Source organism: Protopterus annectens, chromosome 10.part0 (genome assembly GCF_019279795.1).
Source record: "Protopterus annectens isolate FY-2018-M chromosome 10.part0, PAN1.0, whole genome shotgun sequence".
In the NCBI taxonomy this organism is placed as follows: domain Eukaryota; kingdom Metazoa; phylum Chordata; order Ceratodontiformes; family Protopteridae; genus Protopterus; species Protopterus annectens.
The window spans coordinates 1238458776-1238486571 of record NC_056744.1 but is presented as its reverse complement, the minus strand read 5'-3'; the positions used below and the strand labels follow the sequence as shown (position 1 = coordinate 1238486571).

The following is a 27796-nucleotide window of genomic DNA, read 5'->3' as shown; positions in this document are numbered from 1 at the left end:
CAAGTTCATCTGGAAACCAAAATCAACAAGGATCAAATACTCTAAATTAATTCAGATGAAAGAAAGATGGGGACTGGGTCTTTCAGATTTCAAGCTATATTATGATATAATTTACTTTAACAGAATAATACAGATATCGGAACACTCTCCTATGGCTAAAGAATGGTCACCAACATGGGTTAAACTATGGTTTGAACATGTTAAATCATTAAATATTAATCCCTTTCATCCAGAAAGAAAAATTCAAGACAAATGGATTACATAAATCATTAAGAAATAATATAATATTCCGGAAGCTACTTGAGTCTATAAACCTAGGACATACTTTGACTCTTCTGCAACCTATACATTTAAAGCTTAATCTCAAATTAAATAACATTATGATAAATCTTAATCAGTATCCACAAATTAAGAACTATGTCATATGGGACATTTTCAAAATGAAAGATTATACTATAAAAGAGACCAGAGAAAAGCTGAAGCTCAGCAAAACACATATAATAATTCTAAGACAGCTTAAATATCTGGCTGCCATGCTGGGTAACTTTAATAATTCAGTACAAGCAGATATAGATACAACATCACTGCTACAATGCCTTTCTTATAAAAAGAAAATGTTCTCTAACACATACAAGTTAATTACATCCATCAAATATCAATCATCTTTACTGTTCTCTGCCCATACAAGTTAATTACAGCCATCAAATATCAATCATCTTTACTGTTCTCTAACACATACAAGTTAATTACATCCATCAAATATCAATCATCTTTACTGTTCTCTGCCTATACAAGTTAATTACATCCATCAAATATCAATCATCTTTACTGTTCTCTGCCCATACAAGTTAATTACATCCATCAGATATCAATCATCTTTACTGTTCTCTAACACATACAAGTTAATTACATCCATCAAATATCAATCATCTTTACTGTTCTCTGCCCATACAAGTTAATTACAGCCATCAAATATCAATCATCTTTACTGTTCTCTAACACATACAAGTTAATTACATCCATCAAATATCAATCATCTTTACTGTTCTCTGCCCATACAAGTTAATTACATCCATCAGATATCAATCATCTTTACTGTTCTCTGCCCATACAAGTTAATTACATCCATCAAATATCAATCATCTTTACTGTTCTCTGCCCATACAAGTTAATTACATCCATCAAATATCAATCATCTTTACTGTTCTCTAACACATACAAGTTAATTACATCCATCAAATATCAATCATCTTTACTGTTCTCTGCCACATACAAGTTAATTACATCCATCAAATATCAATCATCTTTACTGTTCTCTGCCCATACAAGTTAATTATATCCATCAAATATCAATCATCTGTACTGCTCTCTGCCCATACAAGTTAATTAAATCCATCAAATATCATTCATCTTTACTGTTCTCTGCCCATACAAGTTAATTACACCCATCAAATATCAATCATCATTACTGTTCTCTGCCCATACAAGTTAATTACATCCATCAAATATCAATCATCTTTACTGTTCTCTGCTCATACAAGTTAATTACATCCATCAAATATCAATCATCTTTACTGCTCTCTGCCCATACAAGTTAATTACATCCATCAGATATCAATCATCTTTACTGTGCTCCAACACATACAAGTTAATTACATCCATTAAATATCAATCATCTTTACTGTTCTTTGCCCATACAAGTTAATTACATCCATCAAATATCAATCATCTTTACTGTTCTCTGCCCATACAAGTTAATTACATCCATCAAATATCAATCATCTTTACTGTTCTCTGCCCATATAATTTAATTACATCCATCAAATATCAATCAACTTTACTGCTCTCTGCCCATACAAGTTAATTACATCCATCAAATATCATTCATCTTTACTGTTCTCTGCCCATACAAGTTAATTACATCCATCAGATATCAATCATCTTTACTGTTCTCCAACACATACTAGTTAATTACATACATCAAATATCAATCACCTTTACTGTTCTCTGCCCATACAAGTTAATTACACCCATCAAATATCATTCATCTTTACTGTTCTCTGCCCATACAAGTTAATTACATTCATCAGATATCAATCATCTTTACTGTTCTCCAACACATACAAGTTAATTACATACATCAAATATCAATCATCTTTACTGTTCTCTGCCCATACAAGTTAATTACACCCATCAAATATCAATCATCGTTACTGTTCTCTGCCCATACAAGTTAATTACATCCATCAAATATCAATCATCTTTACTGTTCTCTGCTCATACAAGTTAATTACATCCATCAAATATCAATCATCTTTACTGCTCTCTGCCCATACAAGTTAATTACATCCATCAAATATCAATCATCTTTACTGTTCTCTGCCCATACAAGTTAATTACATCCATCAGATATCAATCATCTTTACTGTTCTCTGCCCATACAAGTTAATTACATCCATCAGATATCAATCATCTTTACTGTTCTCTGCCCATACAAGTTAATTACACCCATCAGATATCAATCATCTTTACTGTTCTCTGCCCATACAAGTTAATTACATCCATCAAATATCAATCATCTTTACTGTTCTCTGCCCATACAAGTTAATTACATCCATCAAATATCAATCATCTTTACTGTTCTCTGCCCATACAATTTAATTACATCCATCAAATATCAATCATCTTTATCGTTCTCTGCCCATACAAGTTAATTACATCCATCAAATATCAATCATCTTTACTGTTTTCTGCCACATACAAGTTAATTACATCCATCAAATATCAATCATCTTTACTGTTCTCTGCCCATACAATTTAATTACATCCATCAAATATCAATCATCTTTACTGTTCTTTGCCCATACAATTAATTACAGCCATCAAATATCAATCATCTTTACTTTTCTCTGCCCATACAAGTTAATTACATCCATCAAATATCAATCATCTTTATTGTTCTCTGCCCATACAAGTTAATTACATCCATCAAATATCAATCATCTTTACTGTTTTCTGCCACATACAAGTTAATTACATCCATCAAATATCAATCATCTTTACTGTTCTCTGCCCATACAATTTAATTACATCCATCAAATATCAATCATCTTTACTGTTCTCTGCCCATACAATTAATTACAGCCATCAAATATCAATCATCTTTACTGTTCTCTGCCCATACAAGTTAATTACATCCATCAAATATCAATCATCTTTACTGTTCTCTGCCCATACAAGTTAATTACACCCATCAAATATCAATCATCTTTACTGTTCTCTGCCCATACAAGTTAATTACATCCATCAAATATCAATCATCTTTACTGTTCTCTGCCCATACAAGTTAATTACATCCATCAAATATCAATCATCTTTACTGTTCTCTGCCCATACAAGTTAATTACATCCATCAAATATCAATCATCTTTACTGTTTTCTGCCACATACAAGTTAATTACATCCATCAAATATTAATCATCTTTACTGGTCTCTGCCCATACAAGTTAATTACATCCATCAAATATCAATCATCTTTACTGTTCTCTGCCCATACAAGTTAATTACATCCATCAAATATCAATCATCTTTACTGTTCTCTGCCCATACAAGTTAATTACATCCATCAAATATCAATCATCTTTACTGTTCTCTGCCCATACAAGTTAATTACATCCATCAAATATCAATCATCTTTACTGTTCTCTGCCTACTGGAATGAAAAAAAAAATGAAAAAATTACAGATGAACAAAAATCCAAAGCGATAAAAACTACACTAAAATTATCCCCTTTCAAGAGTTTAATCTATATACAATTGATGCTCAACAATAATGCCTACTACACACCAGTGATTTTAAATAAATTTAATTCAAGCTACTCCAGTCCCCAAACTGTCCCTATTGTCCAAAAGTGAACGCTGATCTCTTTTACATCCTATGGGGCTGTAAATTTACATACAAGTTATGGTGTTCTCTGAAGGTGAAGTTAGGAAAAATGGGTTATGAGCAGTCAACATTATCATGGGAATTTCCTATCCTACATATAACCCTCCAAAAATTACTTGAGCAGTACCCATGGATTTTAGTCGCATTATTTGCATTAATGAAACTATATATCACCCAGAATTGGACAGATCGAACCAAACTATCATGGGAGGAATTCAAGAACAAAGTTACTACATATGTTAGAGCACATAAATTAATCACAAGAGACAGTAATAAACACAAGTATTTTCAAAAATACTGGAGTTTCCTTCTGAATCACATTCTAAAAGAATGACTATTTTTCAAAGACTTAAATCATGAGATTGTATACAAAATGCCCCTGTACTAAGTAAAGTACAAATCAAAGAATCTTAGACAAGCAACTTAAGGATGACTGAAATACAGAGACATGTATCTCATGCTTCTGCCTTTTAGCTGCACCTGCTGTAAATATTGTATATAGTGTTAGAGTTTACTACACCATGTAGTTAGGCTATTTCTATACATTTTACTGTTAAAATTTGAAAATACATAGTAAATGGGTTTTATTCTATGTGACTTTGTAGAAATATGACCTGATTGCATGTTGAAACAAATATTACTTTATATCTGACAATTTTCATGATTGTATTATCTACTGTAATATACTTTTGGAAAAACAAATACAAATAAATATGGGAAAAAAAGAAAATTTCATAGTACAGACATTGTGTCTCTTGCTGGAAAAACAAATACAAATAAATATGGAAAAAAAAAGTTCCCTAGTACAGACATTGTGTATCTTGCTGTATTGAAAATTGAAAGATACCATCTTTTATGGTCTAGTTATAAAGTAATTTAATTTCAGTTATTTTTTATGAAGGTAACCTTCTGTATTCCAGTTTCCACTGTTAAAATATATACATTTAAACAGTTATAATATTGCATTCACATTTCTGTTCTCTTCCAGTAGGGCACACTGTTTGTCCATTTTAAACACCAGCATTTTGCAAATATCTTTTCAAATGCACATATGTACCAGCAGTTGATATACACAAGACATACAGTTTTAATACATTTGTAACACAAGCATCGTATATAAATCATTTCGATGTTCACCAATTACATATACTTATTTACAAAATTCCAGCTAGCTGGGCTGACAGTATCTGCTTTCCTCTCAAGGTCAAACTACAACTTTGAAAACTGAAATAAGCAAGCTGGACAAACAAATTAAGCACAGTGTGAGACTAAATGAGGAAAAATTGAAGAAATGTATATAAAGATATTGAGCATAATAGGAATATATTTTATAGCTACATAAGATGTGGAAGGAGTAAAGAGACTGTGTATATATTCTAAATGTTTTCTCAGATATAACAGATTATGGATACATTTACAAAATTGTATGTAAAATGGTTTGTCTCCACAAAGGGGATGATATGTTGTTCTAGTGATATCCAGGAAACCTCAGATACTGGAAAAAATATAGATTATATTGAAGAAGAATTATGCAAACTGGATCCAAACAAATCACTGGGAGGAGATGGATTTAATAATAATAACCAGAGAAGTTTTCAGCAAGAATGTATAGTACCATTATAGCTATTATTTACTGGGTCTTTTAAACATGAGGCAATTCCTCAAGATTGGAGACTTGCATTTATTAAACCTGTCTTTAACGAAGAGGAGAGTAGGACAAACCCAGAGGCATATAGAACCTTAAGTCTACTTTCCTGTTGTGGAAAATAATAGAGAAGGTAATACTGGATAAGTTATTGTCAGAATTGGAAAGGTTGGATCTTGAAACCATATATCAGCATGCACATGTTGAAAATAGACCTACTACCACCTGTAACATGATGTTCTATAGAAATATAATAACAGCAATGAATGAAAAATTGTGCTATGATGTAATTTATATAGACTTAACTTTAGTATTTGACAGGGTCATACACAAAACATTGATCAATAAATTAGAAGAACTAGGTATTGATTTACTCTTGATAAGATAGATAGCTGCATGGCTTACAAATAGGTCACGGCAAGTATCATACAGCAATTGGAGAGGTAAAATACATGGTTGCAGTCCGGGTGTCCCACAGGGCTCTGTCCAAGGCTCTTACTTGTTTAGATAGTATCTTTCAGACCTATTGTTTTCATCTGAGGTGTTCTACAGTCTGTATGCAGATGACCTGAAATTGGGTAAAATGATTTCATGTGTTACAGATAGTGTACATCTGCAAAAGAACTAGACTAAACTGACCATTTGGGCACAGGGGAATAATATGCTGATAAATACATCAAAAACTAAGCATGTAAGATTTGGGAGACATAAGTTGAAAGGTGAATATTTAATACAGCACACAGTGATTAAAACTGTAGCTTCATTTAAGGATGTGTATATGGGGTTGATCCAGCTTTGAGTTTTTCTAATCATACTAACCAATCGGTTAATGATAGTTATAGAACTATAGGCTGTATACAAAGATTAAGTCACTGGAATCAAAAATGATATAAAAAATGATAAAGTCATTGTTTATTGATTACATAAGACCCAGACTTGAGTATGGAATAACAATAAGGAAACTTTATAACTAAACAAGCATGAGTAAACTGGAAAGAGTGCAGTGAAAATATATCAAGGGCATCCATGAATGTGAAAACTTAAGTTATTATGAAAGACTTAAATATATGAACTTGTACAGTGTCTCATTGATATTTATATACAGGTATATAGAGAGCATAGAATATTTAGAGACATTTACCTCTGGGAATGTTTGAGGTTATTAAAAAAAAGTTGTAGTAGTGAATCCTCAGACAACCTATGTAGAACATTCTATAAGAGTGAGATGTTTACTAATTAGTACTCTAAGACAGCAGCTGATTCATGGAGCAGACTACCAAATTAAATTAAATCAAGCAATAGTTTAGCTATAAGAACAGCCTGGACACTTACTGTTCTGGGATATCAGCAGGCTAGAAGCGCAGTAATACCCGTGCTTGATATGTATGTATGTATGTATATTTATTCATCATATGTGGGGTAAGTAACAGAGTCTTGATTATAACATTGTTATATATTGCTGTGCTTGGAAAATGTATTGTGTTAATAGAGGGGTGAGGGTTATATTTGATATAAAGAGCCACTGGAATGTATGTGACACTGAAATAACTTCTCAAACATCTGCTGATACTGCTGCTTTCTCGGCCTACTGATATTTATTTATCAACTTCAGATACATTTTACTAGTACTGCATTGACTAAATCATTCCTTACCCTAATGGCGTCTTTCATCATTGTTATTAACCAGTAGGTCTTAGGGTTACTGCCACCACACATGCCATCCACCATTTGACCAAAGTTGTCTGGCATCATGTCAATGACTACTGTCCAGAACAGGTTCCCCTTGGGCTTCACATGCTTACTGCCCGTCCTCTCAGAGAAGGTCCATAGAGGAAGGAGATGAACTCTTCCTGCCTAGAAGCTTCTACCTCCAGGTTACCATCATTACAGGCTTGATTTCCACAGGTCTGTCCAGTGGCTGTCCTGGTCCTTTGACCCACCTTACTCTTAAGCAGTTATCAACTGATAACTCATCACCTATTTTGATCTGAGTACCCAGAACTTAAATCCTCTAACCTGATGACATAATTACACTTGGTCATTACCCTTTTGTTCCAAGATGTTCTCATACAAAATATATCTATGAGCAGCCTTTTTTCATTATAGACCTTCCATGATTAGAACAGAATATGAATAATAGTTCATAAGTCAAGTTTAGATCAGGCAAACTGCACTGCCCCCTCACCCTCCACCAGGTACATCACATACCCTACTGTTCTCACCATGAAAGTTGGAGTCTCCAAGCAGACATATAGGGTTAGTAGATGGCATCCTGTCTAGCACCATGCACACATTTTCTGAATGTCAATTTGGTGCATATTCCCAACCAACAAACAGAGTTTTCTTTTTTGTAACATACAATCACATTGATACAGATCTTTTGGCAACTGATACAAACTCTTTCTAACATTACCCAACTGTGAACATGCCCACACTCAACATGCACCTCTACAAAGAAGCAACTCCAGAATAGGGCACAAAGAAGTCCTAAAAGAAAAATCTTATTCCAAACCCTGCAGTATGTATAGAAGTAAGAACAACTAGATCTATCAGGTACTTCTCAATCTTCTCCAAAAGCTCCGATTTCCTTTTTTGCAACAAACTGGATTTCTTATCTTTACAGTCAGTTTCCATTACAAGAATCTTGTTCATGCTAACCTGTCTTGCTTCTGCCTGCAGTGAAATGGCATTTCTCCTAATCCTTACCCTTTCTTTGTGTATGGTAAATACACAGCATCACAGTATCATTTTTTTTTATCTGAATTCATCTGGACTATGTAGGACAACTAACCACATAATACTCACTGGTGAACATGACTCATGAACTGAGCCGTGAGATTCCTTTTTCGGAGTGAGATTTTTCTGTTCTTCAAGATGATGAATTACATTGTAAAACTGTTAAATTGTCGTTTGTCTTGTTTCCACCCCTAAGAGCAATTTGCCATTTATGAAGTGTATGAGAAGCAAAAAGCTTTGCACATTATAGCTGTAAGGATCACAGAGGCATATGGACATCTCCACTACAACCAAGCCACAAATCCAGAATGGGATCTGTAAACATCTAGTATTAAACCACAATATACAGGAAAAATTCAAAGACAGACCTCTCAATTACAGCCAAATAAGTAAAAAATACTGCACTAAGCCTGCAAGCTAGAAACATATTGTAAACTGTTTATTCAATAAAACAACAAAGATACACACAAAGTAAGTGCTTTCACAACATCCAGTCGCTTCATCAGACCTGAAGCGACTGGATATCGTAAAAACGCTTACTTTGTGTGTATTTTTGTTGTTTTATTGAATAAACAGTTTACGGTACATTTCTAGCCTGCGGGCTTAGTGCAGTATTTTGTACTTATTTGGCTTTTGTTTTCCTGCACTACTCCATACCCTGCCTTCATTCATTTTGTTCTTATTTCTCTCAATTACAGACCTGTTAGGTTACACAGTTTGCTTATTTCAAGCTAAGAGATAAAATAAGTTGCAAAATATTAGATCCTGAACTGACATTAACATGTAATAACCAGAACATCATTTCTTTGGCTGGAATGCAAGTCAGCATTATTTTCATCCGTTTTAGTGAGCGATTTATCATTTAGAAAGAAGTTTCCAAGATCCCAGCTACACAGAGAGGTCAACCCTGCTACAGCTGCATTCTGTCTGAGTTGAATCTATAGTGATGAAATTATGGTCTTCATAACTCTGCTTTTATTTTGAACTACTTAGAGCTCAAGATGCCAGAATGACAAGATATAAATACAAGATTTCAATTAATAACACACAATATTAACCCAAGTAAAATGGTGATGTAATTCATGAAAAAAAGAATTCCTTTTTGGCACAGTTTATTACATGAAAATTAAGCAAACTACAAAGGCTGCATGCTAAACATGTCACTACCAGAGTCTTCTAGCCACAGTGTATTAAATGTGAAGCCCAAATTTCAAAAAATTAATGAATAAATCCAAAGTATCAGATCTAAGTACTTCCTCTTTTTCTACAATCTTCTTAGAAAAATACACAAGTTATTGTTAAGAAAAAAATACAAACTCTAAGTGAACTAGGACAAAAATGCTGAGCAGAATGCATACAGTTAAATCAAAAGCTAAGTTTCAAAGAAATCAAAATAATTTTCATAGTTGTATTAATACCATAGTACATCAGATTATTAAAATGAAAAACATTTAGTATTCTCTTAATCTGATTAGTACCTGTATGAAAGAATGTTTTCAGCATAACACATCACTAAAGATGCCACACACTAGTTTACCATCTGAATGACCATGTAACAGAAAATGAACTTCAAAGTTTCAAAGGTTAGTACTAGGCTAACTTGCCCCTGTGGGCCATTTTAAGCCTAGCCAATTACCCCATGTGAGAATCAAACCCTGCACCTTGTGTCTGTAAGGTAAACACCGTAACCATTATGCCAACCCCTCCTCTGTCTCATGAGTGTAGGTTTCTTGCTTCATAAAATCTGAAGACATGAGGATTTATACCTAACCTCTTAAGCTTGTTAACAATGCTTGACTGAGATAGTCAGTGTGAACCGTTTTGCCCTTTGATGACTTTCTCAAAGACGTCCATCAAGTTATGTAGGCATGACCCACACTTGACAAAACCAAACTGGGTTGGTTCCAGTCAATGGAGGTTTCCTATGTCATTATTGTTCATTTCCATGATAACTCTTTCCAAGGCTTTGCATGTGAGACCAGAGAAATTTATGCATCTATATTTTCCAAAGTATGTAGATGGCCTGCCTTTGTGCAGAGTGATGATAGTTGCCATTCTAGATTTGTGAGGCTCAAAGCCTGTTTGGAGGCTATGGTTACATAGTGATTTCCAGATGGCCTGACAGGTCGTGCTTTATGCTATTTAGAAGACAGCCTGTGATATTATCTACTCTCAGTGATGTAGTGCTCTTGACTTTAGAGAGAGCTTTGACAACCTGTTATCTGGTGATAGTGGAGAGCTATATTCAATATTATACCATGATCCCCCCAAAACGTGCACGCTGATTGGCCAGCGTGCCCGTTGTAAATCGAGTTATACTAATGGAAAAAGGTCCGGTCGCCCGGACTTTTTCCCATTAGTATAACTCGTTTTTTTAAAACACTGTCTTGCTATGTTAAATGGGTTTAACATAGCGAGACAGCTTTAAAATAAGCAACGGAGATCTCCGTTGCTTATTTTAAAGCTGTCTCGCCATGTTAAACCCATTTAACATAGTGAGGCAGTGTTTTAAAAAGCAACGGAGAAAGCAAGATCTCTGTTGCTTTTTTAGTGTTTCGCTATGTTAAATGAGTTTAACATAGCGAGACAGTTTTAAAATAAGCAACGGACATGTCCGTTGCTTATTTTAAAACTGTCTCGCTATGTTAAACTCATTTAACATAGCGAACACTAAAAAGCAACGGAGATCTTGCTTTCTCCGTTTTTGCTCAACTCTGATGTACTGCGCAGGCGCAGTACATCAGAACTGCCGGATGCCAGACATCTGCGGAAGGGCAGTAAACAGGCATTATACTATGCCATTATTTAAGAAAAGTAATAGTTTCTTTTCTTAAATAATGTCATGGTATAATAGCAATAACCCACTTCTGGGTGTGGGTAATGCTAAATTTACCCACGGTTGGCTTTGTTTGGTGCCTCGGGCTTCGCCCTCGGGACCGAACCACGACAACCGTGGGTAAATTTAGCATTACCCACACCCAGGCGTGGGTTATTGCTATAGTATTTCCTGTGAGGAGGTTGGAGGGGGGAAAGTTAGAGCTCTAATTTGTCTGCCAGTAGGTTAGCTACACCTTCTGGCTCAGAGTAGGTGGCTTCATTAACATTGAACTCTGCACACAATACCCTGTGGCCTTTGAGGTTGTGGACATAGGTAAAGAATACCTTGTGAATATCCTTGGCCTGGGAGGCCAGGTTTACTTCAAATTTGACTTTGGTAGACTTTATTTGTCCCCTGAACGGTTTGTTTATTTTGACAAGAGTGTTTTTATCCTTTTGGGGGTTAAATCTCCTAATTCTTGCTTCATAAAATCTAAAGACATAGATGTTCTAAAGGTAAAAAGCACCACCATTTTTGCAGGGGATCAATATCTGTTGCATTCCCCAATCTGGGAGCTCTTCCTTATATTCTTGCTCACTAAATGCATTAATTCTGGGGCTGCACTAAACATAATAATGAGAATACTTATGTGTTGCTGGAAAAACAGGCATTCCCTATGTCTCCAAACCTGTACAACCTCAGAGTTAGTATACAAATGGAAGGTGGAAAGGTACAGCCCTTTACCTAAATAGCATTTCTATATACCTGTATGGGCTTACTGCTAAGCTTTTAGTTTTGTATTTGACTTTGTTTCTAATACAATATAGCAGCACTCATTTATTGAATTCAGAGGTTTTATTTTCACATTTAATGCAATGAGACTGTTTGAGCAGTTACAGTTTTAGATTCACAGTTATAAGAAAACTAATAGGCCCACTGATATCACATTCAGTTAAATCTACTGCCTTATAAATTCTAAATGACTTGACATATTTTGTTAGCAATATTTATTTTTTTAAATGTTTCCTCATGTGCTTTACCTATTCCTTTGTAATGCAGATTTGTAAAGTATGGATAATCATTTGCCTGTGTTATATAAATACCACAGATAGAGAAATATACTTCACAGATAAAACAAAAGTGAGTGCAAATGACTTGCCTTTTGATCATAACTGGAATTACTGGCATATCTTCCTATTTTTAGTCACGATCACATAAGGCAACTTTTCAACACTTAAACTGAGGAAATGGGAAATGCTACGTACCCCAATTAACCATAGCTACATCAAACAGAATGTAAGATCACTGAAACCTATGCAATAAAAACTGCATTCAGAGTTATAGTTTTCTTCTTCTGACTGATAAATGGACAAGGATCACTAACATTATTTACAACCAAGATCAGTTTAAAGTTCTAGAAATTGCTGTGACTCACACAAGCATGCAAGTGTAGGCAGTGGGATTCAAACCCAGGTCTCATGACTTCATGTCATCCACAGTTGATATTCTAAAGTTTAAGATATACTGCCAAACCATTTTTAGATTAGAATGTTTTTATTTATTTAGTTATTTATTTTTATGAATGATGAAAAATTAACTCCGAGGGTTAAAACAGGGACTGTTGCACCCATGACCAACTAAGGGTGATAAGATGAAATAGTCTGATATCCTTTGTGATCTAAAATGAAATTCATAGAAATAAACAATGAATAAACAAATACCTTGTTTTGTATTACCAAACAGTTGTGGTCATGGAGTACAATACTCAATGGATTAGACTGCATTTAACCTATTATTTTAGTTTTGCTGACCATGAATCAGATTTGCATTTGTTACCTGTGAAAGCATCAACTATGGCCTCAGTGCTGCGCTGTCGACCCCTCTCTGCAGAGATGGAGATGGTATATTCACTACCTGGCTCCAGGTCTGTGAGGGTGATGGAGGACATTTCACCTGGTACAGTTACCTCTGACAATGCGCCTGAAGCTTGTGTATAAGTAAGACGATAATGATCCACTGGACCACGAACTTTTGTCCACTGCAAGGAAATAGAAGTGTCTGTGGAAGCTGTCACTGCCAGGTCTAAAGGCCCATCTAAATCTAGAGAAAAAAAAGACAGTTTATAGAATAAACATTTGTCTTCATTGTCTTTTTCTCTAAAAAGTGTCTGTAACACCCTGCACACAGATTCATCTGTAGATGTTCATTTTGTATCATAAAAAATAACAGACCAGGTGTAAAATACTGCTTTCCCTTAAAACTAGCCAGATTCTTAATTGTAGCACTTGAGTCTGCTTGTTCGTGCTCAGCAATGGTTAAGAACTCTTGTAAGCACTAAATAAACTGCAAATTACTACATTTTTCCTCATTCCCTAGTGGATAACAGTTTTGTGTACTTATCACCCTCAGTCGCTTAGAGGAAAACAGCTCTAGTACTTACCTCCCTCACATTGTTTAGAAGAAAACAGTGATTACTCAGGCATGTCCAAGCGACAGCTCCTGGGGTTCTCTCCTGTCTTCCTGATGAATATGTTCATCTTGGGGCAATGTAGTAATTGCCTCATGTACACTGACAACCCTCTCCTCCTACCACCCAACACTTATCTAGCCAAATTGGAAGCAACGCTCTCTCAATCCAAGACTGAACTTGTCAGTCAAGAGGAGAAGGGAAACACTTGCAACACACCACATTCGTCACATAGACTCACTAAACCTACACCACCAAAACCCTCACATAGATGCACAAAAACATACACAGAGGTTCTCAGTAATAATCTGTCCAAGCAACAGAGAACTCCAAAGCAGAAACACAAGCAACCTCTACCTCTCAACACAACCCAAAAGACACATAACCCACAGACTCAGTGTGCCACTCAACCACAGCCCATAAGGCAAAACAATGTACCTAACACATTAGTCATAGGTGACTCTGTAGTCAGGCACTGATATTCCACTCACCAGACTAGACAAGGAGAGGGTTACTGTCAGCTGCCTGTCGGGTGTCAGGATCCGCCACATAACCCACACACTCAGATCACTCCACAACAAGTGCAAATATGACTCAGTCATTGTCCATGTTGGTGTGAACGACCTGAGTCATACCTCCCTGGACTACATGAAAAGAGACATGGAAGAGCTTTCCAATCTTGTAATCTACGCAGGTATGACCCTAGCCCTGAGTAGTATCCTACCTTCACACAGAATGATACCACAGTACAAGGACAAAATGATTGAATTCAACAATTAGCTAAGCTTCTGGTGTCATGCTAAGGGGATCCATTATCTGTCTGCCTGGGACGACATGGTTGACAGGCTATGATGCTTTGCCAGAGATGGCCTGCACCTGTCATTCCTGGGATTCCGGATACTGACTAAGTCTCTTGCCACCCCTATAATGCCTTTTTTTAGGCAAGGTCCAAAAGACAATCCCACCACCACAGCAGGTACAGGCAAACATAAACTGAGGGTAATGCTACTCAAAGCTACAAGTCTAAACCTCAAAATACACTCACTCACTCGAGGGACTCCTCAAAATGGAGAACATCAATATCTGTGCTGTGACTGAGACCTGGTTCAAGGCTCCAGAGAGCACCCCTGCATTACCAGGCTATAACTCATACCATACCTTTAGGCCATCTAACCTGGACCAGAACACCAAAGGCAGGGCTTTGTCCATATTCATTAAGGATATCCACACCTCTAGGCAAGTCGCCCAACATAATGCATTCGAAATTATCCAAGTGCAACTAACTCTGGGCAAAACTGCAATCCAAATTGTAGCTTGCTACAGATCCCCCACCATGCCCCAGGACTCCCACTCCTCTTTTCCTGATATACTGGAAAATATTAGGGTCCAACCAAACACCCTAATAATGGGCGATTTCAACTACCCCACCATTAATTGGGATAACTACTCATGCACCAACTCCTTTGCTCAGCGCTTTCTAGAATTCATAAACTCCAATGCCCTGGATCAACTTATCCACACCCACACCAGGGCAACAATATCCTAGACCTAGTCATTACTAACATGAGTGACCAGTGTTCCACACTTGAAATCAACTCTTTGTTGGTCAGATCTGACCATAAGCTAATCAACATAGATATCTACATCCTGCCCCACCTCCCATTAAGGAAACCGCTGTAAAAACTTTCTCCAAAGCCAAATTCATGCTTCTTAAGACAGAAATGGCAAACTTCACTACATCCTTGCAGATGGGCACTGCAGCTATGAATGCAGAATCATACACAAATACACTCTATATGCACTTACACAAGTGCATGGATCATGTTATCCCTAACATAACCAAGGTGCTATCCTCCAAAAAAAGGAAGCTAATCTGGTGGTCCCCAGCTATAAACAAATTCTACAACAGAAGGAAGAAACTGTTGTAGAAGAGAGTAAAATCCCATGAGTGGAGGAGCTTCCTGGTCAGCCTCAGTAAGAAACTGAGATCCCTCATAAAATCCTCCAAAGCTAGCTATGAAAACAAGATTGCCTCTGATTCTAAGGACAGCCACAAAGCATTCTCTAGCTATGTCAAGAATCCCTCATAAAATCCTCCAAAGCTAGCTATGAAAACAAGACTGCCTCTGATTCTAAGGACAGCCACAAAGCATTCTATAGCTATGTCAAGAATCTCAATGGCAACACCCAGGTCTGCTCTGAGCTACAGCACAATGGCATGAAAATTACAGAACCAACTGATATCGCCAGCATCCTGGCTGATAGGTTCTGTGCTAACTTTACCCCCCCCCCCCCACACACACACCCTAAAAGGCCCATAGCTATCCCGGAAGAATGCAGAGGCCCTGCAATCACAACTGTGCAGGTAAAAACTGCACTTTCCAAAGCAAGAACACAGCTTCCATGAGACTGGACAACATTCCAGGCTGCAGTCTACATGATCTTCGAACGAACTAGCACCATGTTCAGTCTTAACCTCATATCAGGCTTTGTACCCACTGAATGGTGCACAGCAACAGTTATACCACTCCACAAAGGGGGAGCCACCATGGACCCTGGGAACTATAGCCCTATTTGCCTGATGAGTCTGGTCTGCAAGGCCATGGAACGCATCATCATGGAACTCATAAACAAAGACATAGGTAACCTCCAAACTCTGGACCCCACCCAGTTCAGGTTTGTGAAAGGCAGATCATGCCTCCTGAACCTGATTGACTTCTTTGAAACAGTCACCAAGGCCGTAGATGAGCGAAAGACAGTTCACACAGCCTATCTTGACCTCACCAAGGCTTTCAACACCATCCCCAATACTGGAATTATAGATAAACTCACTAATCTGGATATAAATAAATACGTCACAAGATGGGTTGCCAACTGGCTCACTGATAGAACCCACACTGTAAAAGTTGCAGACTCTAAATCTGACTTCAAACCAGTGACAAGTGGAGTACCACAGAGTTGAGTCCTGGGTCCTCTCCTGTTTAATATCTACTTCTCCGAAGTGAGGGCTAACACAGAGGGCCACTGGCTGATGAAGTTCACAGATGACTGCAAACTAGGTGCCATAGTCAATTCCCCAAATGATGTGGACATCCTACAGAAGGGCCTCACTGAGACATATACTTGGTGTCAGAGCCATGGCCTCAAGCTAAATGCCAAAAAGTGCATGTCATCCTCTTTGTTAAAAACTCTGTTCCCATGAACTACCACATAGGTGGAAGTACTCTTAACGCAGAAGGTGTGATAAGAGACCTTGGGACTCAGGTGGACAGTAGTCTCTCCTTTGATAATCACATCACCACAGTAGTCAGAAAATCCTTCTACGTGACACACTTCATCACGGAAGAGTTCTCATCCAGGAAGAAAGAGATCATTGTTCCCCTCTACTCGGCACTCATTAGACCCATTATTGAGCACAACGCCCCTTTTGGAATGTACCTCACAAGACATCTGAAACAGCTGGAAAGGCCACAGAAGTACCTCACCAAGAGGTTTATGGGTCTCAAGCACTTGTCCTACACTGACTGTCTCCGAAAAACTCCAGCTTTACTCTGTAGCATATCGCCTACTCCAAGGTGATCACTGCCTAATATACAAAGCTATGTCAAACCCAGAGCTGTTGGACATGCTACAACTAAAGAAATCCCAATCCCTCTGGGATACACACTCTAAGGATCTAAACCTTGTAACCACAATAAATATAACATGCTGGAGGGATAGATTCCTATCCCAGAGACATCCCATAGTCTGGAGCAAGCTACATATCTATGTCAAATTCCTCATTAGCACTCTTCAAGAAAAATCTTGACGAATGTATGGGAATTAGAAAATTCACCCTGGGGATCACTTCTGTGGCCCTGCTTAACAGGGGCACAGGAAAATAACTTTCTTGGGTGGCAAAAGCCATGGAACTTTGTTGGCTAGGCTTACACAGGCCCTAGGGCCGATAGCCTAGTACCTACCTATGAACCTAAAATATGAATTATGCAGCTATAGTCAAGCCGTTGCCTGAAACAAGGAATATATATTATCATGTGAATGTCTTGAGTACAAACACCCTTTAGTGGTCTAATAGCAGCCATCAGTATATATCGGAACCATTAGTGAAGGCCATTCTAGGTATCAGAAGCTTTACAGTACAAACCATTACAGCTGAATGCGCCTCCAGGCATGTCTGCAGTTACCTCCTACTGCACATCTAGGCATCAAATGTTACTTGTTCATATTTGCATTAATAATTCCAAAACCATGCAACATACAAGGTATCAGAATATTATATTTTGAAGCATACATAATGGCAAACAATTGTATTGATATTTGACCTATATCAATGAGTATTTGTTAGAACTTTAAGGTGATAACTTCATTTTTTAAAGGCTCAAGCCAAACCCACTGGGAGTTAAAGGTACACACTCAAAAATGCTGTACTGGAGGGAATGAGTTTTAATATAATCCACCAACCTCTACATTTTGTCCAGTACAGATCACTTGCTTCACTTGGACTGTTCCCAGACCTACTATTTTGAATCAGTCATTCTCACAAGGTACAACTCAGTAGAAGCCAAACATTAATGAAAAGCTGCTCCTTATGAAGCTTGTTATTATGTTGTCAGGGTACTGTAGGGGTTCCATTCTTACAACAAACATGTATGACTACACAACCTTGGCAATGCTGTATGTGTAGTGTTATGGTCAATTATCATGCTACTATGGTAATGCCAAATGTCTGCCACCTACCATTAATGCTATTCTTAGGCTTCAAGTACTCTGATCCATAATTTGTTACTGCAGCAGGCCATGCCATATTTTTCCAGTAAGCTTCTTACTTTTAAACTAAGCGCTTTTATACATTATCGGAGGGGTTATTTGCATACCTAGTTTGGGGATGTGCTTCCAACTTTATGTAAGTTGGTAGAAAGCTTCCTGAATGCTACAGTTATCAAAGACTTGATGTCTGGATCACAGACTACTACATTTACCCTTATACAATGTGCAGACACATATACTTTATATAAGGGGTTTATGTATCATATTCATTAATATTTGTTTATCTGATATTGAGATATTTGGTTAACATATGTATAAAGATTTACTACTGACTAAAAGCAGACATCAGTGCGACTTTACAGATAATAATGAATTCCCAGTGCAGCAACAGAAAGTTAAAAGCTTTTCTGTGCAATCGATTCATTAGCAAGCATTTGTCAATGCCAAACGTCTAGTTGCAGACTGTGCTGTTGTTGAGCTGTGAAATGATAATGCTTGTATTGTATAAATGAAATAGATAAAGATGGGACACCATGAGAAAATCTCTGGTATGCAACAGCAGTAGAACGGTGCAAAGAAGGAAGACATATGTGAAAGAATATTAGAGCTGTAAAATGAACAAGGATCAGAGGATTTATATTTCTCCAGCTGACATTCTAATATGCATGGTATAATGCAAAATACATCATCTGGCTTGTTCATGATGTATTTTCAGACCACACACATATACCTTTGGAAACATGTATGCAGAGCTGGAGCATGGTCAAATGGAGCCCTAGGCAGGGGCGTGGAGTGGGGCACCCCACTGCAGCCATTCTGGTGTGTCATTACTTTTCCTTCTCCTCCTTAATTACCACAACACCACTCAAACCTGTCAGCATCCATACTGTTTTCTTCTTTACTTTTGAAACAAAGGCAGAGATATGGATTTAATTTAAAACTTTTAATTTAAATATCTTTTGTTAACCAGGTTAGTCCCATTAGGCTAGCAATGTCTTTTCAGGGGAGACCAGTGATAGTATTTATAGTACTAGGGGGAAATTTGGCCAGAGCATTGGGGAATTTCCCCATAGTCTTTTTGAGCACTCAGGTGGATGTAAAAGATTTCACAGCACTTAAAATTGACAGATGAGGGCCTCAGTTTAACATCAAACACAAAGGACATCACACTCAGGAGTGCAGCACCACCCCCTTAAAGTTAACTGCAGTATCAGCAATCCAACTACAAGGTGTGGGAGTAGATCCCACAGCTTTCTGCACCAAAGGCAAGTATTGTACTTTTTGTGCTACTAACACTGCTTTGAAATTTTTTCGCACAAACACTGACAGCTAATTACTAAAGCAAACGAGTTGCACTTTGAAAACAGGGGTAGCATTAGCAACAGTAAACTTCTCTTCCCTTGGAATTCACATTCCTTTAAAATGCACTGAAAGTCACATTCCTTTAAAATGCAATCCTGTAGCTTTGAAGATTTTTTCCATTAAGCAGTGAAACAAAATCTATGAAGCAACAAAAGACAAAATTACCCATTTCAGCATATTTGAATCAAATCCGATAACTAAGTGAGCAGTCTGGTAGATGGTGTAGAGGATTAAGGCTCTTACCTCCTGTAACCATGGTACAGGGATTTTGCCAGACCAAGCTAATTAACTAACCTGCTATTTCAGACACACACACACACACACACACACACACACACACACACACACACACACACACACACACACACACACCACTTTTCCTCTGGTCCAATGTGTGCTCAGCGGGAATTCCGGTTCATGTCTGTTCCGAAGAGGTGGTAGCCACCACTCAAACCAGTGGGCCCTAGGAAACTGCCAAAGTTGTCTAGTACTGGATCTGGCTCTGGCCATACATGAGATTGTATTGAGGGTAGCATATTGGCTCAGTGGATAAGCTCTCTGCCTCTGATCTCCAGGGTCTCTAATTCAGTGGTTACCTCCGGTTACTGCCTGTGTGTGTGTGCAGTTTACATGTTCTCCCCATGTTTGCATGGGTTTTCTTCAAGGACTCGTATGCCTTCTGAAAAGTCACTTGTTTATTGGCTACTCTAATATTGCCAATATATATGTAATTTACCCTTACTGTTATGGCCAGGCCCTGGCTGAAAAAGGTTTGAAATAGACCACTTCACCTACCTAATAAAAAAGTCTAGTAGACTGACAGTTTACTGGTACAGACTGCAGCCTTGACTGCTGCATTGGTCACTGATGGTTAAACATTGATAACAAGGCTCCAAGAAGACACCATTTGGAGTAAATAATAAGCAAGCAGCAGGGGATTCGGCCGTCAAAGTTGTTTGTAGGTCTCTCTGATTTTTTGTGTATTTGAACTGGTTGCTGAGGTTCAGTGATAATGTGCTAGATACAAGTGTGTGTGTGTGTGTGTGTGTGTGTGTGTGTGTGTGTGTGTGTGTGTGTGTGTGTGTGTGTGTGTGTCTATGTGTGCTTGAGTATATGCATATATGCGAGCATGTGTTGGAAATACTAATCTCAATTTATTTATTGACATTTGATTACCAGGAAAGTTAGACTGGATAGGTGCCATTTTTTCATCAGAGGCCAGGGGAGAAAAGCTACAAGGTATTATAAAAACATTTTAAGAACAATAAATTTACAATCTTCAAAAATAATACAAAACCATCTAGAGTTTAAATAATTATACCAAAACAGTCATAATGCGAAAACACAGTTTATAGAGAAATTTAAGGTACGTTAGTATAATACAAACAAGAACTGCATTATGAAGAGAGAGGAAAAATAGTGTGATGGCATAATTAGAAAGAAAGACAGGGGACAGGAATTGATTTAAGCAAGGAAGGGAATGAAGATGGGAGAGTAAGGAGGTGTAAGGTATGAATGGGTACTTGTTCATATATAGGGATATAGTTTATCCTGGCTTTGGGTAAGAACAGAGACAGATTTTGGATAGGCGGTCTTTCAGAATGATTTTAAAGGACTGGAGGGAGGGTATTGATCTGATAGAGACAGGTGAGGAGTATCAGGTCTTGCTAAATGGCATGAGTACAGACCATGCTCAGGAAATTTGTTAGGTTTGTGGAAAGAGAGGAGTTTTTGGTCATTGTATAGAATGGCATTTAGCACTGGACAAGACAATGGATGCCAGATAATTTCATATATATATATGTTAGTTGATGGGCTAGTACTAACAAATGTACATTTTTTAGTGGCATGAAAGGAGTATTTGCAGTGAATTTAGCCACATTATTATAGCACTGTTGAAGTTCTGATTTTTGTGATGACTGGAGGTTAATAAGGATGGGAGTGCCATAAAGTAGTGCGGGAGGAGGTAAACAGTGATAAGTGTAGTTTTAGCTGAGTTGGTGAGAATGTTTTTGGCTCTGTAAAGCATCCCTAGTTTTTGGTGACTTTTATATGTAATTTTGTATATACAGGTCAAATTTAAGATTATCATCCATTATCATCCCTAATAATTTGATATGAGAAGTGACTTCAATGCTTAATTAGAGAGAGTTTTTTAAATTTTGTTTTTTTTTTTCATAAGAGAGGGATATGGGAAAATAAAAGTACTCCGGGATTCAATAAGCTCCATGCAGGAATAGTGCTATTCCTGCATGGAGTGGTTCATGTCCGTGTAGCCACAGCAGCACGCCCTGCATATTCATGAAGGCACGCTGCTGTTTAAGCTACATGGACATAAACCATGAACAAGTGCAGGGGGCGTTTTCAACACTTTCTAATCATGACCTGCATAATACTCGAGACTTTCTCTATATATTATGCCAGTATTTCAGTGTCTGTGGATACTGAAATGAAATTAATTATTATTTTAGTGTCTGTGGACACTGAAATACATATGGCAGCAGGAAAGCAATGCAGGGGGTGTGTGACAGGTTCTGTGACATTCTAAAAGTGCTGTACAACACCTCGCAACCTGCTAAAGCAGGAAATGTATACAAAGGCACAAATAATGGGGGATAAAGCCCTGAAAAGGGGCATATCTTACATATTGCCCTCACAAACTTAGAAAGGTGATAGAAAACAGGGCATACATTAGCATGAATTTCCGAAGGATAGAAGTCTGAAAGCAAATGTATGGCAATATTCCCTGACAGCAGTCCATGTGGACAAAGGCACAAATAAAGGGGGGGGGGGGCAAAACACTAAAAATAGGGACACTACTTAAATATTGCCCTCACACACTTAGAAAAGTGGATAGAAAACAGGATATGTGTTAGCATGAATTTCTGAAGGATAGAAGCCTGAAAGTCAAATGCATGCCATTATTTAATGACTGCAGTCCTCAATGACTTGTCAGAACGCCACAATACTCACTATATAACACAGTAATATAATAATAATATTATATATTTTTTTCTAGGCTAAGGAATGTTTAAGCATAGCTAAATGGGTGTACGCGTTATGACCCTCCTCTTACCATGACTTAAACATCCCATAGAAGATAAATACAAATATACAGCTGAAATTCCCAAGCTGAGATAGGGTAGTGGTTAGAGTCTTGGCTTTACATACAGGCTTTTATGGTTCAAGTACCGAGACAAGCAAGTTATTTTTATATGGGAAAGCAGTGTTAAAATAATTTTTTAAACTTAAATTATGTAGTAACTGTTTCTTGTCAACCATGGTAGTGTAGCTGGTGTAAAATGGAAGTGTGAGTGCATATAACATGTGACACCACCCATGTATACACAAGTGTCCCATACAGTATAGTCACACCCCTTGCCAATGTAAGGAAAGCACATAGAGGGATGTCATGTAAAGTAAATCATATACACTTAATAAATGAAGTCAGTATTCAGATATATTTAAAAAACTAAAAGTGAGCAATGGTTAGCAAGTGTATGCATTGCAAAGATGTGAATGCTAGGCACCAGGTAGCTCAGCTACTAGGATTTACCCACTGTTAAACAGTGCTCAACAACTTCTCCTTTAAGCAGTGTTAAAACCAGCTAGTGGTTTTGCGCACTGCTTAGCAGAGCTTAACCTTTTCCAAATGGCCCAATGACAGCAAACGGTAGGAATATAGCACTATTTAAACAGCACAGGTGGGAATACAGCCATAATCTGTCATGGTCCATCTGTGCAGATACAATGGCTGGTGTAGGAGACGGAGTGTGCTTTTGGGTACAATGCTGGAGCATTCAGGAGTCCAGGGTCATGGCTGGGCTCCTAGTAAAAAACTATGAGGAGAGACTGCTGCAGGACCAGTACCAGAGCTCCCAATACAAACTGGAGGCGAGGGGACCATCTCGCACATGACCTCACCAGTGCTACTGGCATCCCCCGGACTGGTGAGCAGGTACGGCACCACTATGCTGACCTAAAGCATAGGAAGGGGGCACTCTTGGACCCGTGGATCCAAGATGGATGGGATTGTAATGCTCCAGTAGTGTGTAAGTATCACTATCAAGTAGTTTGTAGCAAATGCTAGCCTGAGAATGTGATAGACAGACATGCATAATGTGTGTTTTTCTTTCCTACAGCTGGAGTAGAGAGGGCTGTGAACATTGAAGCCCACTGTGACAGATTGCTGAGGCTGCGCTGACATGCTGGTGAGTACAAATCTATTTTGCAGTATATTGTTCAAATAGCTAAGAAGGAGTACATTGCTTACTGGTAGTAGGTATACTGTTAATGTGTTAACTGAATAAATAAAAAAGTTTGACTGATTAATACTGAAGAGCTATAAAGACCCTTGCAAAAAACTGCTGTGTTTATTCAGGTATGTAGTTGTAGACATATATAGAATGTATAAAGGTTCTTCACAGCAAATATTGGCTGTGACAGCATATATCAACTGAGGTTCATCTGTGAACAAGCTGTTAAGAGAAACTGTAGATGCTGTAGCTGTAAAACGAGATATAAAGTAAATGTGAAATATATACTGCACTAAGCTCTGAACCCTAAATATTAATATGTAAAGTATAAAAGTGTGTTCCATGCAGCATTGCCTTGTGTTAACCTTTGCTTTCCAGATTGTAGTAATCCAAAGGAGTAATGCACAGAACAATAACTATCTGTCATGCACGCATCACAGGATTACACGTTCAGACTGACTAACCAAGAGACTTTTAGGCAGAAACCAGTGAAACAAGAAACAACAGTTCCCAAGTAGCTCATTGTGATGAGATATAGCTTAGTTGTTAATTTTGCCCACCCAGACATGGTTTAAATCCAGGGAGTGGTACTAAGATGTGTGCAACTCTACACACAAGAAATCAGGAATAAATGTAAAAACAGTCAGGTAGTGTTAACAAAGATTTTCCCCAAAGGTTTTACAGGTAAGTAAATGTTGCCAGTAGCTGTATGAAGGGTATACTAATAAACTATGTACAACTGTTCAATTGCCCCACCAAATGCCTGCAAATGACAGCAGGGTAGGTACATACAATCTGCACTATTCCCAAACCATACCTCTCAACTGTGCAGATATTCAATGAATATCCAGATATTTGTCTCATATTTTTGGTCCATTTTACATAAAGTAGTGGTGACATGGCAAATCAGTGGCAAACCATTATAGACTGAAGTTAGAAAATAATGATATACATACAAGTGTCAGATGTCATATCCTTCAGAAAAGCCATGCAAATGAAAAACCTGTTATTTTATCAACTTTCTAAGTTTGTAAGAGCAATTTCTAAAAATTGTCCATATTTATGGGTCTTTGTCCCACTCTTATGTATGGCTTTGTCCAGATGTCATGCTCTAAGAGTTTGAGAGGTATGTTCCAGATACATGTCTCTCAAGTGTCACACTGTAATGACTAGTGGTCACTGCTGCAAATAATCCTGGACACAGGAAACCAGTTGATGTATGCCAGTAGCACATTCACATAATAGCAGTTCAGGGTACCCCTCCTGTGCTAGATATGTAACCCTAACATGTACAAGTCCCCTTTAGTCATGTACCCAGAGTTGTCACAGTTTGCCTCATGCCATTCAAAGCTGACAGTCTAATAGGTATGTTTGTACTACAGAAGATATGGGCCATAGGTAGATGTAAAGTGAGGGCAGACCCATAGAGTATTGACGAGTACTGTTGTGGAAAATAGAAGCATAAACAGTTGTTAAAAGACTTTTTGTCTCTCCCCCCAACCCTCATCTGCATCAATAATTATTACTTGTATACTACGGGTATGTTGTGCTCCAACCCTAATGTTGGGACTTGTGTTATATTATTGTTAATATAAAACAAATGGTCTTCCGATAGAGGCTATCCGTTGAAAAATGAAATGTTTCAGCTATTCGCTTCAGGTACATTTATTGTAACATAACACAACAAACAGGATTAAGTGCTTTCATCTCACATCCAGAGGCTTCGTCAGAATCACTAACAACAAAAATCAATTCCATTAAATAATCATACTAGTTAAAATTGCTCATATTTCATAGGCTAGTCACATGATTGATAAATTGACTGTTCTCATTTAAAGTGCACAATCCTAAAACACCCCAATTAATATAAAATATCATAGCTTACTGTGTATTCTTTAATAGACATTAAAACAAACCCATATTTTAAGCTGTAATAAAAATATATACTTCAAGTAAAAGGTATAATAACTGAATAAATATATATAAATATAAGATGTTGAAAATATATAAAATTCTATATAAAAAAACATTTAAAACATCTATCAATGTATAGTATTTAAAATTCTAAACAGTCATATAATTTCTAGTCTAGAAATAGTATATGTATATATAAATTTCTGAATGTAAATATTTAATAAATATTTCACATATAATAAATATTTCACATTTAATGGTAACAGTATGTTGGATGTTGAGATATTTAATATATATATATATATATATTTATATTATATTATATTATATATTGATGTTATTAATGTTATATTCAAAATTAATCTCTTTTCGGATTAAAAGCTTTTAACTTCAAAATGGGGGTGATAGATATATGGTCATTGAGGCCAGGAAAATGTGTGGAATCTAGCCTCAATTGCCAAATTAATTCCCGAAACTCCAATTTAGTTTCCCAGTCACCCCCTCTATCATCCAAAGTAACTTCTTCTAACACCCAAAACTTAAATTCAGCATTCTGACACCTCAATTTATGTCTGTATAAAGCGTTATGTTCATTCTTCCTATCAATATCCCTAATGTGTTCATATACTCTTTGTCTAAGGGGCTTCTCCATCTTGCCCACATAAAATGCCCAACATATTGTACAATAGGCCAAATAAACCACTCCTCTAGTGTAACAACTATAAAATTTCTTGGCTTTAAAACAGTGTTTCACACTACCCACATATAATACTTTTGTTCCTGCCATAAATGCACAATGTTTACATCTGCCACACTTGAATGTGCCAATTCTATTTGTTGTTCCCTTCAATGCATCATCCTTCTTTTGCTCATAAATTTCTTTTAAATTCTTATTTCATCTATAACTAATTCTTAGGGGTCTAGAAAAGCAGTCCACATTAGTTGGTATCTTGTTGAAAATGTTCCACACTACATTAATACTTTTCTTTAACCATGTCACATTATTACTAAATGTAAGTATCAAGTATGGATGGGTTTTCGTTTTCTGTTCCTGGATTACTCTATCCACATTATTGATCCTGAAATTTTGTCCACTATATAATAATGGCTGATATCTATTGCCCCAACCATCCCTAATAGATTCCTTAATCGGGACAATAATATTATCTGGATAACCTCGATCACTAAATACTTCATGTACAAAATCTAATTCTTTCAAAAATTCTCCCTCATCTGATGTCATACGTGCTATACGAACCATCTGACCTTTTATAATGTTACTCTTCAAAAAGGACGGATGGTCACTACCGTAATGTAAATAGGAATTAGAAAAACATTCCTTACAATAAATTTTAGATTTATATTTACAATTAATAGGGTCTTTTGAAATGGTAACATCCAGATAATTAACCTCTTCTTTATCAGTCTTATAAGTAAATTGCAAAAAGTTAGTAGTATGGTACAAATATTTCATAAAATTCATTATCATTTCCTCACTCCCCTCCCACACTATAAAAATATCATCCAGGAACCTATAATATTCTCGAATAAATGGTGAAAATTGTGTTCCAAACACATACTTTTTTTCCCAATATAACATAACAATATTGGCATATAGGGGAGCACACACTGAACCCATGGCCACACCATTTATATATATATTTACACCATATTTATATATATATTTATTCAGTTATTATACCTTTTACTTGAAGTATATATATTTATTACAGCTTAAAATATGGGTTTGTTTTAATGTCTATTAAAGAATACACAGTAAGCTATGATATTTTATATTAATTGGGGTATTTTAGGATTGTGCACTTTAAATGAGAACAGTCAATTTATCAATCATGTGACTAGCCTATGAAATGTGAGCAATTTTA

The 27796-nt window shown here is 36.9% G+C and overlaps 1 protein-coding gene across 3 annotated transcripts in view; it reads right to left on the bottom strand.

Moving 5' to 3' along the window:
* TNR (tenascin R) overlaps positions 1-27796 on the bottom strand; it is a 5843683-nt gene that overhangs the window by 559736 nt on the left and 5256151 nt on the right. For all 3 annotated transcript variants that reach the window (XM_044085960.1, XM_044085961.1, XM_044085962.1), the window contains exon 18: positions 12981-13244. In XM_044085960.1, the coding sequence (XP_043941895.1) occupies positions 12981-13244 (264 nt within the window). The remainder of the gene's footprint in view (positions 1-12980; positions 13245-27796) is intronic.